At 40.5% G+C, this 13,630-nt stretch overlaps 1 protein-coding gene across 1 annotated transcript in view; it reads left to right on the top strand.

Moving 5' to 3' along the window:
* SEMA3D (semaphorin 3D) overlaps window positions 1–13,630 on the top strand; it is a 114,106-nt gene that overhangs the window by 78,826 nt on the left and 21,650 nt on the right. Inside the window, exons 10-12 of the mRNA XM_070947741.1 lie at window positions 1,074–1,188; window positions 2,213–2,282; window positions 2,673–2,817. Coding sequence (XP_070803842.1) covers window positions 1,074–1,188; window positions 2,213–2,282; window positions 2,673–2,817 — 330 coding nt within the window. The remainder of the gene's footprint in view (window positions 1–1,073; window positions 1,189–2,212; window positions 2,283–2,672; window positions 2,818–13,630) is intronic.

Genomic DNA, 13,630 nt, shown 5'->3' with positions numbered 1-13,630 from the left:
AATCCATTGTGGTCATAATTGATCCAGTTACAGAAGGGGAGTAAATTGAAATCCTGGGCTCCCCTGTCTCAGCTAAAGGAATGACTTCTTACATTTTATGAAAGGTGCACAAAGGAAGTTTATCGCTTCATCAGCCAATTGATATCCATGCATTCCTAGTGGGCTCAGTCAGGACTTTTGGATTTTCATCAACCGCCCGCAGCATGAATGCAGTTTTAAAAAGGGGAGGAAGTTGTTGAAAAAATGAACATGGGAATGTAATAGCCCAGTTGACTCTTCATTACTAATGTTCTGTTCTTAAGACTAGGTGAAGAGATAAGAGCTGTTGAGTTGCCAAGAATAACTGTGCCCAGATTTATATGGATTATAGCATCACCAGTGGAGAGCTTTCCAGATGCTCCCAAGTTTCACCTTCATGTCAACGTAACCAGATGTTCCTGAGTAGTCCAGTAACATCTAAAAATCCATAGTTCCTGAACTGGGCGTGTTTATTTGTAAGCCCTCATGGACACTGGCCTTTCAATAACAACTCCAAATCCTTTTTGGGTAATTCCCCCTAAAAATCATATTGCTGAATTTTGAGGACAACATGCCAAGAAATAAAGTCATTATCTCTTGTTGATTTTTGTTTTCTGGAATTGGAAAATTGCTAAACTTGTGTGACACCACCACATGTAGAAGATGGGGCAGAATAGTTGAGGAGATAAGGCAAGAAATGATGACTTTAAATTCCAAGGAAGATTTTGGTTGGACATCAGGAAAAGCTGGTCAACCGTAGAACTGACTGCAATGTTTCTCAACTTTAGCAACTGTAAGATGTATGGACTTCAACTCCCAGAATTCCCCACCCAGCATACCTGCGTAGGGAATTCTGGGAGTTGAAATCCACAGATCTAAAAATTACTGAGGATGAGAACTGCTGTGGAGGCTGGGGACTCTCCTCCACTGTAAATTTTAGATGGGCTGGATAACCATTTCCAGATTTGCTCCTCTCTTTACATGACTTAAGTCTTCCTATTAACCATCAACTTAAAAAAACAACAACGGTTAAAATTGCTATTCTCATTGCTTAGAATGACATTGGAGGTCAACGTAGCCTGATCAACAAGTGGACAACATTCCTGAAAGCCAGGCTGGTTTGCTCCATCCCAGGTCCAGAAGGAGCCGATACACATTTTGATGAACTCCGTAAGTGAATTTTGGTAGTAGCTGATTCTTTTCCTCAGTCATGGAGTTGTAGAGTTCAGTGATGCCAGCAGTGTGAATTTAGGAAAACACGATGCCTTGGAAGAGAATGTATATATTTACATGCTTTGGGGGGTGGGAGAATGAAACATAGAGTTCATAGAATAATCTCCTTGAATAGAATTTACCTGAAAGCTTTTTCTAGTTGAGTATCGGACTGCTTATCTGGACCGAAAAATGAATGTACAATGAACATTTCTTTATTAATAGGAAAAGTACCAAGAATTGTTGTAATTTTTATTACCGTGGTAGCTTCCAAAATAAAGTTGCTGATGAAGAGTACAGATTTTTAAAACAGAATACCGATCAAGAATTCTTGAATTCCTTTCCACATTCTTGATCTCGACAAATGAAACATAGGCTTGACTTTGTACTGCAAAATAATAATGGAAAGTATACTTTAGATTGCTTCTTATGAACACGTGTTGTGTTTTATTTGACTTAAGAGTAGAAAATCAGATAAGACTTTCAGAGGAAAAAAAGAATATGAAGAAAAATGATATATAACTCTTCATTTTTTTTACTATGTTAAGGGTTAGAAACAGCTAGGCAGTTTCAGACAGATTAAAGTAAATGACAAAATATCATTTCAGAGCACAACAGTTAAAATGCTGGAAGTTTAAATTATCTTACCTCTTTGAAATTTCATACTTTTGTCTATTGTATCTTTAAACATTAAAAAAAATTAGCACTTTTAGCGTTTGGGCAGACAAACATTTTTTTACCATGTGCAAAGCATTGATAATTATCAATTTCTGGGGTAGTTACCACTGAAGTGATCTAGTAATTTTAAAGAGAGATGTAGTTTCACTCGGTGAATAAACAATATCGTGTAAACTAAAATATGGAAGTTGTATATGTGTGTCTTGTGCCTGCCTGCTTTTTTTCTGACATACTAACATCACACGGCATGATATATAATAAAGCGCGTACAATCTGAGCTCTAAAATAAGGTTATCCGTTGCAGAAGACATATTCTTGCTTTCCACGAGAGACGAAACGAACCCCGTGGTCTACGGCGTTTTCACAACCACCAGGTACTCTCCATAAGAAACTTTAAAGTTCCCTTGATGGATTATGCTAAATATTAGGCTGTTGATTGAATCACAATAAATATTCTTTTTACCTTTCGCAAGAGCTCTAGAAGGAGGGGAAGGACAGGAAATTGGTGGTTTAAAGGAGAATATTTGTAGCTCAGGGTTGACAGGGGGGATCCTTGGTGCTCTGTGAGGCTTGGTTGTTTACCTGAAGACGTTTCATTACCCAACTAGGTAACTTCATCAGTTTAGAACGGAGTGGGTTTGCAGCGACTTTTTAGCCAATTAAAGATAAAAATGACGCGCATCGTATGTCAGCTGTGTTTAAAGTGAGGAGGGCTTTCAGGCCTCTGTTGAACTTGATTAATGACACCCCTGTGTCCTTCCCAGTTCTGTGTTCAAGGGCTCAGCTGTTTGTGTCTACAGCATGGCCGACATCCGAGCAGTCTTCAGCGGCTATTATGCCCACAAAGAAAGCGTGGACCACCGCTGGGTTCAGTACGATGGGCGAATTCCCTATCCTAGGCCTGGCACAGTAAGTATCTCCCCCCCCCATATTGACCCCTTGCTGAAAACTCTTCCGATATTGGGTTCGCTTGAATGGATGCTAATTTCCTTCCAGAATATTTTAAGATTCTGCTTTTGTTCCTTCCTCAACTTGACAACTTGGTTCTGTTCTTTTTTGTTTGTTTGTTTGTTTTTTTTAATTTCTTCTGTTCTTTGAGATTGCCTTGATCAGACTGCCTGTTTCCTGACTGTGTCTCTCTGCTCTTCTGCTTTTTCTCTGATTTCCTGGGGGAAGTAAATGGAGCTCATCTCCAGGGCCGCCAGCATCTCATCCATGGAATATTTTACTTTGTCAAATGTTAAAACACAAGCACGCATTTCTCACCTCTTGCAATTTCCTTGTGTTCTTACCTCATCTTCACAATATTTTTTTTAAATAAAGTCACTAAATGTGACCTCTTGGTGGTATGCGTTTCGTAGAAGCAGAGTAAATAATGGCTGGCGTTTTTAAAAGATATAGTAATGAGCATGAGTTATGGCAATACAGGACCATGCAAAAACCTTTAAGTACCCATCTGATAAAGAGCACTTTTGAGGTAGTAGTCACTTGAGGTGGTCCTATCCTTTCTTATCCCTTATCCCTTAATCCCTTAACCATTTTATGTACAGCGAGAGTTTATGCACCAAGACAAATTCCTTGTGTGTCCAATCACACTTGGCCAATAAAAAAAATTCTATTCTATTCTATTCTATTCTATTCTATTCTATTCTATTCTATTCTATTCTATTCTATCCTATCCTAGATATATGAAGATTCTCTTTCAGGAAAATGTTCTATTTATTTGTTTCAAAATATGTTTAATTAAAAGTTTTAAGAACAATACTAAAAACTGCAACGAACTAAATTAGAATAGAAAAAAAATGAAAAAGTGAAAAAGAAAGAAGGGTAGCATTTGATTTCTATATATCAGACAATTTTCCATGTTTCCTATTAAAATGATTTAAATATTAAAATGATTTAAATAGGAAACATGGGAAATCACCTGGTATGTAGAAATCAAATGCCACGCTTCTTTCTTTTTTTCACCTTTTCATTTTTTTTCTGTTCTAATTTAGTTTGTTGAGGTCCGTTGTTTGCTGATTTGTAATTCATGTTTGTAGAAAAAGCAGGGAAATTAGTGAAATACGTGAATCTAGGGAAGTAATAGATGGTCATTTAAAATTCTGATTATACTCTGAGTGCATCGAAGAAATGCGCTGTGAACCATACTCGTTCAAGACTAATTGCAAACGAAGCACTTCACTTATTTAGGACCAGTTTTAGCGTCTTTTAAGCATAGGAGATGTTATCTTGGGTTTGGCGTGTTTTCCGTCTAAGAGTCACTCAGCCTATGGGAGCCAGTCAGACTTTGAGCAAAATTTTTCTCCTGGGGCTCCTGTTTCTGAGTGTGGCCTGAATGGATGGGAAAAGATGCTCCTTTCGTCAGTTTCCCGAAAGCTCCTTGACTGCCCTCTGCTGTTAACTCCAGCGGGGACCCTGGCTCAAAAACCAGAGTGTAGGAGGAGGCAGGGGAATGGATACCAGCTCCAAAAGAACCATTAAAAGTGACATTTCTCACTTGATGTATCAGGAGATCAGGAGCAAATCTGTGTCGTTTTATTTCCCAGTTTGGTGAAGTAGAAAAACAAGCACAATCACGTGAATGTCTGTTATACTTTTGTGTAAGCTTTTCCTAACCCTTGGATTTACTCAGGGAAGTTTCAATATGTTGCATCTTCAGTTCTTTGGGTTTTCCTGATTTTATCCATGTTTCTCTTCTGGGATACAAACGGGGCAGAAAAACCGCCATGCAAAGAGACTGGCTTGAATCTGATTCTCATCCAGATGTGAGCAACATCTGGGCATCTGATGTACCCACTTCAGGACTATGGTGGGGGGGAGGATGGCAGTCCTAGGATAATATTTTAGCCTGGTTCTTTGCCTCTACCAAATAATTCTCTTGGTTCCTTTTAAGCCAAAAGAGGAAATTAAAAACCAAAATAAAAAGCACCGGCCATTTTTCCCCTTGTGTTTCACCCCACACTTATTTTAGAATGTTAAAACATAAATACACGTTCAGAGTGAGACACACATTCAGTATTGCTGAATAAGTTGTGGATTGTCTGCATCTCCAAGTTAGAGGCTGTTGGGATTTATTTATTTTATTTTATTTTTGCTTTTTAAAAAGAGAAAGTTCACTTGTTTTTGTTCTGCAAATTTTCTTCTCTTCATCCACCCTTAATATGTTCTGGGGTTTTTTTCCCCTCCCAAATGAATCATTGCTGATTAAATAATAGGTCCCCTCCCTGAATCTTGTAAATCTCGTTGTATTTCATAGTTTTGCTAGTTCTTTAGGCAGACAAAGCCAACTCAAAGTTGTTTTCTTCTTTTTGGGGGTGGGAAGTGTGTGTGTGTGTGGGGGGGATTTTTGCATTTATCCAAAGGAAAAAAAATAATCCAAACCCTCTTTCCAAATTCTCCCTCACTTTAACAGCTTAAATGATGTTTTGGAGAGAAATATGATACTAAATGTTGAAGGAGAAACCCTAGGCTAAGAGAGCAGAGCCAACGCTAAGCAGGGTAGGAGCTGATTCCAGATGCCACCTGAACTAACAGTTTGATTTGATGCAGAATCAAGCATTAGCTGGAGCGCCCAGCCTTCCTTTGCAAAAATATTTTTCTTGGGGGAAAAAGAAAAACATAGATTTTACCTTGACTTGCTTGCCTGCTGACCATTTTCCTTGCATGCGTGTCCTTTCATAACTAAACATCAGGTGAATTAGTGGAAGTTCAACTTTCTTACATTACCTTAAAACGGTGTTTTTCCAACTTGGCTACTTTAAGATTTCTGGATGTCTGAACTTCAACTCCCAGACTTCCCCAGCCAACTGCAGTATGTAATATTTGTTGTCTGCTTGCATTTTAAAAACTAGCATTTCAGAGAAAATCCCAACACCTTTTTCCATAGGAGATTTTGGTTCTTTTGGGCAAACATCGTTTACCCAAAGTCAACAGAATAAATAAAGAATTCTCAGGGTCTGCCTGCTATTTTATGCCCTCTGGAATGAGGGTTCCTCCGAAATCCAAATCCAGAGGGATTTCCAAGGGCCTTCAGTACCTGCTCTTTGGTCCTTGGTGCCCTTTTCTTCCTTCCTTTGCTCCTCTGACATCAGACTCCCTTGTCTCGTTTTAGTGTGTTCTGTATTGTTCTGGTTTTTAAAAATGTTTTAACCATCTGGAGTCACTTGGAGCTGAATGGCATAAAAATTTAATAAATTATCATTATTATGATGATTTAATTCCTGGCAATGTCTTGGGTAAAGGAAAAAATCAGGTTAGTATATTTCAATGTGTCCAATGCATCAGACATAGCTACCAGCTGTTTCAGTCTGCGGAGATGCCCAGAACTCTTTGACTGCTATTGGAATTAATTGTTGGAATGTATTTCTATGCAACAACTACAGTAGTATTCAGCCAGTAGATGGCAGTATTTACAAGTTTGGATCTATGGTATATACCTCTGTGCTCTTTTGTTCTGTGTAGAGTTTCTTGTTTTCTGTTACAGCAAAATAGCTGCGCAGTAAAGCACATGGTGACTGTACTCGTTGTTTGCTCTGTGTGGTGCTTTATATAAACAGAATTTCTAACAACTGCAATAGACTGAAATTGCAAGGCTGCTTCATAAAGAAACAAGTGATTCACTTTTTTTTTAATTTGATTTATATGCTGCCTTTCTCCGGAGACTCGGGGCGGCTTACAGTGCGTTAAGCAATAGCCTTCATACTTTTTGTATATTTTTATACAGCTTATTGGCCCTACAGTCTGGCTCCTCATTTTACCTACCTTAGAAAGGATGGAAGGCTGAGTCAACCTTGAGCCTGGTGAGATTTGAACTTGCAGTAATTGCAGGCAGCTGATGTTAATAACTGTTAATAACAGTGCTTTAGTCTGCCGCGCCACCAGGCTCTTGTTGAATTGCTTCTGATATAGTTCACTGCTGATGTCCAGAAGAGATCTCTGTCAAACTGGACACAAGTCCCCTTGCGTGAAAGTCAAGGCCCATAGAGACGTACAACACAATTCATAATGTAGTTATGGAATTTACTGTGTCAAAATGTGATAATAGGGAGTGTCTGCAGTGGCTATTAATAATGTATAAATAGAAATTCCTACATTAGAACCGAAATTCCTCTGAGAAACAAATAGTAAGGAAAAGGGACCTTTTCCACGCCTCCTTGTGGATGTCTGACTGGCCACTGGAGGCATAAAGCATTACTCAGAAGCAAAAGTATGCACAGCAGATAAGATACGATTCAGAACCCACCTCAGAGAAAAATCTGAATTAATTCAGATTGCTTTGCAGACTAAACTGGCATCTTGCTTAAGAAAAATCCACTGTTTCATATTTCTCAGTTGAGTGCCAAAAGGAAATCAACAAATGTCCATTAGCAAATTGAAGGAATTAAATGTAATTTGTAGGCATGAAGTCTGTAAAAATTCAAACAAGCTCTGCCTGGGTTTCTTTGGAGGGAAAAAAAGCTTTTAAATATTGAAGGGTGTTTTTTTTTTTTTAAGGAATCCATGTAACGTATTTTATTTCATGGCAAAATTGGACAACATTTTGGGGTCATTCTGTACCTTGAGATTTTCTGCATGAGATTTTTGGTAAAGGCATTTACTGTTTGAGGTATTAAAATTACTTTTTCATTGTTTATATGAATGTGCCATGCATAATAAAAACCCTTAACTAAATCCTTCCAATAATCCCAAACAATAGGTGTACTCCCAGGCTAGAATTTGGAAGCTTCTTTTATTTTGGGCTCCAACTTGGAACTCAAATTACAGCCAAGACGCCATACGATTGAGCAACTATTTCTCTGAAAGACTGAGGAAAATGTCTGGGAGGCTTTTGAGACAGAGTATCCCTCTTCCTGTTGTGGGTGCTTCGCTAGATCCTTTGTTGTGTGTTTTGCCTGACAGTGTTGGAGCCGGGTGCTTTCTTCAGATACAAGTCTCTTCCTGCTTGTGAAGCTTCTACCCAGGGGCTTGTGCACAGGGGTTGTGTATCACAACTGCGTGATGAAAGCTTTGCCTGTGTGCCAAAAAGGAATCAGGCTGCCATCTCTGAGGAAGCCCCTCCCTTCTTGATTTTGAGTGATGATTGACATGCATGGAATCCTAAAGGAGTTTTTATCAAACACAATTTTTTTTTCAACAAACCGTATTGATCTGTTTTGCACTTTATTTATATGTTTATTTCTATCTTGCCTTTATCATTTTTTACAAAGAACTCGAGATGGCCAACCTATCCGATGCACATGGCCTGGGACATCTTCTTCTGCCTCGGTTCTTCTGGCACTGCCATCATCCTGTCCCCCTGATGCTGATAAACGAAGCAGGCTTAAGCCATCCATAGCTGATATTAAATTAGCCTTCCCCTCTTCTTCTGACACTGTCTAAGGCAGCCCAAAGGCTGTGAAACCTGTCCCTGGGTCCCTCATTACCCTGACGGAAACTGAGTTCATTGGCGTAAAAGTTTCATCTTCTGCCAGCTCAGGATGGGCCTGCTGACTTGCTTCGGGCTCCAGATGTATTCCAGACCTCCCCCCTCTGGTGCAGGATTTGAGATTCGGGGACTCTGCGTACTGTGGTGTGAATGAAATTCCAGAGTCGACGTAGCTCTCTTTAACCATTGGGACTTTGCTTCCGGTTCTGTTAGGCCTCTTAGGACTATTGGTGTTGACAAGACACAGAGATAATCCCAATGGCGGTAACCTCTTCCCTTTCTTCTCTGAATTGTTGGCAGTCAGTGGGTGATGCGCATAAAAACCCATCAGAGATTTGGCAAATTCACGATCCTTCTGGGTTTTAACAGGGCTCAGAGTACATCAGGATGGGCTGTTTTCACTGGCATGCATGACACTGCTTAACCTCCCACAATCCCTGGATATCCCAGACGGTGATTCAGAGAGGTGTTTGAGCTGGCAGAACTACCTGTTCCCTGTGGATGGAGGGGAAATATTGAACAGCTGCTGCTTGGTGAACAGAAAGCGGAGAGATTCCTTAGGCAGAGATGAAGAACATCCATATCCCATTGACGGTTTTGAATGAGCCGTTGAAACGTTTGGCAAAAGTATGATTTACACCCGCAATTAAATCCTCACTCTGGTCTAAAGACGGTGGAGGCTGGGCAGTCCATGCAGAGATGGTGCCGATGGTCTTTTGATCCTTCGTTGGAAGATAGGCCCACATGTAAGAATTCAGAAGGTTATTCTCCACACTACCCTTGTAGAATTGGGAAGGGAATTTTCCAACTACCGCTGATCATTATGAAAAGCAAGAATGCAGGTTTTTTTCTCCTGCTTTTAAAGCTTTAGTTCCTCCTCCGAACAGGACAGGAGAAACAGGGAGCCTCTCAGAAACCTTTTCTTGACTCTAGTACAGGGGTCTCCAACCTTGGCAACTTGAAGCCTGGAGGGCTTCAACTCCCAGAATTCCCTAGCCAGTTGGAGACCCCTGTACTAGTACATACACGCCTCCTTGGGTGTGAACCAGGTCCAGAGCCTTCCAAAATGCGGCTTCCCTTCCAAACCCCCAAGTGCTTACCTTAATTAAGGTTGTTGAAATGTTTATTTTATTTCACAGCTATTCTGCCATAAGCTCAGCCGTGTCCACTGCGAGGTTAAACATTCTGTTCTACCAAATTCTTAACTTTTGTTCTGTCTTGTTAAAGAAACCAAATTGCTTTTGGCAATACATTTCTTTTCATTTATTTATAAAATTCAATTGACGCCCATCTTACCACAAGGTTACTACTTACATTCATACATAATGACAAGGAGCAGCGCTCAGGCAGTGGTGCTTGTTTCGAGTGCAGTTAAATGTTTATAAGTGCACATATTTCTCCTTACTGTCTTCTGGACTTTATGATTTCTGGGTATTTGTTATCCCAAGTAGAGCATGCTTTCCTGTCTCTGAGTATGGAAGGGAGATGTAAAGGCTTGTTTGCAGAAGTTTCAATTTTAAAATAATAGCACTGGATTTGCTGGATATTTCTAGGACAGGATCTAAATGGGAGCTGTAGCATAATCAAAATGGGTAGAATACCTGAAATTTCTCTGGCTTTCTGTGTTGCCAACCTGGAGCCAAATGTTGAGATGACTGACCTACAGATCATGTTAGAGAAGTGTGAAGGAGATGTGATTCCCCTTACAAACGGTGTTCAGAAGACACGAAATACTCTACCTGAACGGTCATGGGGAGAGATCATTTAGATTAATCTAACCAGGGTATGAACAGGGCCAGATTCACTTAGTGTGATGATAGTTAGATCTACTTTCAGTAGTTAACCTATGAACTCTGGATCTGGAGAAAGCAATGGCCTCTTTGCACAGAAATGTGTCTGTCTCTCTCAACAAACAAAGAAAACGAACAAGAACGGGTGGACTGCTTGTTTTGTCCTTGGGTTTTAAAGTTGGGTATATATAGTATATGAGGTTGTTCTCTCAACCTCAGCAACTTTAAGACATCTGGACTTCAACTCCCAGAATTCTCCAGCCAGTTCAAGTCCAGACCAATGAGGTTGAGAAACATTGTGTTAAGACGGTTGTTGCAGCTGTTAGAACTTAATCTGATTTTCCAGTCCCTATCAGAAACAAATGTTCCTGACTTCCCAAAGTTCAAATCAGTTGCCTGGACTTAAGCAAGTGGCACTCGGCCATAAAATTACCTAAGTACCATTAGGCAACAATTGGGGGGTGTTTAAAAAAAACGGACACAAACAACTCAGAAGATTCAGTCCAGGTTTTTTGGATAGTTTCAGCGTGCATCATGTTCTCTAAGTGATGCCAAATCTGAAGTTCTCAAGCACGTCCCGAAACCACCAATTCTATCTGCATTTCAGCATAATGGACCTGCCACATGATGTGTTTGGCTCTGATGATGGCAGCTTGGACTTGCTTGAAAGATCTGTGTCAAAATTGCGAATCCATCAACTCCAACTTCAACTTTTTATCAATTGTCCATCTGCTTCATGTAAGAGGCTTCTCTTATGTAATTGTGGGAGCCTTGGGAGAAAACATGGGGCATTTTCCATTTAATAGGAGAAGATAATGGAGTGTTAAGATCAGTGGTGAAATTTAAATGTTTTTACTATCGGTTCTGTGGGCGTGGCAGGGAAAGTATACTGCAAAATCCCCATTCCCTCCCCACTCCTGGGGGAAGGATATTGCAAAATCTCCATTCCCACCCCACTCTGGGGCCAGGCAGAGGTGGTATTTGCCGGTTCTTCAAACTACTCAAAATTTCCGCTACTGGTTCTCCAGAACCTGTCAGAACCTGCTGGATTTCACCCCTGGTTAATATCCTTTGGGGTCACAGATAAGCAAGTCTACCATCTGATGCTCCAGTCTGCTTGAAAGATGGGTGGACTTGGCTGGGGAATTCTGGGAATTGAAGTCCACCCATCTTAAACCTGCCAAGATTGAGAAACACTGCCTTAAAAGTCATGGTCCTCCTCATCTCACTGGTGTTGAGTTTCTGGTTGGAGTGTTGTAAAAGGATTCTGAAAACCAGAGCAATGTTAACTGAAAATTTTCATCCCTCCTACCTGGCACACACAACCACACAACAAAGCTACTGGATTAATTAAAAGCCATGGTGGCCCAGTGGTTAGACTGCAGCATTGCAGGTTGACTCTGCCCACAGCCAGGAGTTCGATCCTGATTGGTTCAAGGTTGATTCAACCTTCCATCCTTCCAAGATCGGGAAAATGAGGACCCAGATTGTTGCGGGCAATATGCTGTCAATCGCTTAGAGAGGGCTGTAAAGCACAATGAAGTGGTATATAAGTCCAAGTGCTATTGGCATTGCTATTAATGCTGTGTCATAAATTGCCTTTTAATATTCTTGAATCGCCTTCCATTGACAATCAATAGTTCCTGGTGTATGGTAACCTTGATCCAGAATAGGAATAAGGGCCAGGGAGACCAATCTTTCCTTAATTCATTTTTAAGGAGTGTCATTGCTTGTTTCTGGAGCATGGATAATTTATTTAGTTATTATTGTTGTTATAAGTTTGGTCCTATGGTCTCTGCAAGGCTTCTGTTACAGACCAATGTTATGTCAGAAATATAAATATCAGAATTCAAGACAACCTGTCTATAGATGTTCTGATACCGTATTATTTTCCCAGCCAGTAGCCGCAGTGGAGGCTGTAACAAAAGCATTTGTAAGGCTTTGAGACATGAATATTCTTATTAGGCGTATAAATCTTTTTGAATACAGTTCATCAGGATTCAAGTGGTTTTCCAACAGCAGCCGGAAGAGGGCGATCTTGATTAACTGATGAAAAATAGTTAATGAAGAAATCTGGGCATTTGCTCTGAGTAAATTCAGATCGACTGGACCATCAGCTTAGATTTCAACTACATGGAATTAAATGTTTGCTGTTGGCGGTGCCAAAGTACCTCTTTGAGTGCCTGGCTAAGGCTGTGCCATCATGAAAACGGAGCCTGGGTGAATCAGCATTGTTGTTTATCCCTCTGGTGCTGACTACGAGAACAGGAACTTCCATATTAATCCGAGGCTTTTCACTCCCGACAGCCTCCAAATCCTTTCCGGCTGGTTTCTGGCCCTCCTTTGCTTTCCCTGACAGTATCAGATAGTAAAATACGGAATCTTTTCAAGAGACGAAGCCGAGACGTATCTTTCACCACCGTCAAGACCTGGGCATTTTCAGATATGAGAGACAGTTTTAATATTTTGCGTAATGATAGCAACGAAAGCCATTTAACTGTTCAGATTTAAATGAGAAATGTTTCTCACCACCGGGACAGATTCCCAAATGACGGCAGTTAAACTGCAGAAGATATTTTACTAGAAGAGTCCTCAAATCCCCCGCTCGAAATAAAGTTCCCTAGAGCACCAGGCTTGAAATTTTAGGCCTTGATAGCCTCGAACTACGCCGTCTACGTTCCGACCTAAGCTTAGTTCATAAGATTATTTACCAAAAGGTCCTGCCTGTAAATGAGTCCTTTGATTCCAACCGTAACAACACGAGGGCTATCAATAGATTCAAACTCAAATGTAATTTGCTCTAATCTTGATTGTAGGAAATAGGACTTCTACAATAGAGTAGTAAATGTCTGGAACGCTCTACCTGATCTTGTTGTTAGTCTCTCTAACCCCCAGACCTCTCACCTTAAACTGTCTACCGTGGACCTTTCACGTTTCTTAAGAGGTCCCTAACAGGAGGGGGGGCGTGCATAAGCGCATCAGCGTGCCTACCGTCCCTGTCCTACTGTCCCCGTTTATATGAAATCATTCTATGTGTTTATGGCTCTGTTTTGCTTATTTATTTCCTTTTATTTGTGCCAATTCTTTTCATGTGTCCATGTCTATGTCTATACTGTTACTTCTTTCCTTGTACTTGTAGATAGATAGATAGATAGATAGATAGATAGATAGATAGATAGATAGATAGAAAGATAGAGAGATAGAGAGATAGAGAGATAGAGAGATAGAGAGATAGAGAGATAGAGAGATAGATAAGAAAGGTGTAGGTTGTGTGAAACAAATGAAACCTGAAATTATTGGAGAGCAGGACTGAATACAATTAGCAATGAATGTGTTTGAACTGCAGATCTGCTCCGGTGATCCACTCCCTGGTAGTCTGTTCTGCTCTCTAGATCTCCTCCTCCTGTCTCTGCTTTCCTCTCTCTGCCCTCTCCTCCCCTGGAACTGGGACCTCTGAAAGAAGGGAGGGCCCTGGGAACCTGGGGAGTGGGCTCCCCACAACTGC

The sequence above is a fragment of the Pituophis catenifer genome, unplaced genomic scaffold (genome assembly GCF_029215685.1).
Source record: "Pituophis catenifer annectens isolate HBS135680 unplaced genomic scaffold, rPitCat1.0.hap2 SCAF_7, whole genome shotgun sequence".
In the NCBI taxonomy this organism is placed as follows: Eukaryota; Metazoa; Chordata; class Lepidosauria; order Squamata; family Colubridae; genus Pituophis; species Pituophis catenifer.
Note: the sequence above shows the minus strand (reverse complement) of the source record. Positions and strands in the feature narration are given on the sequence as shown.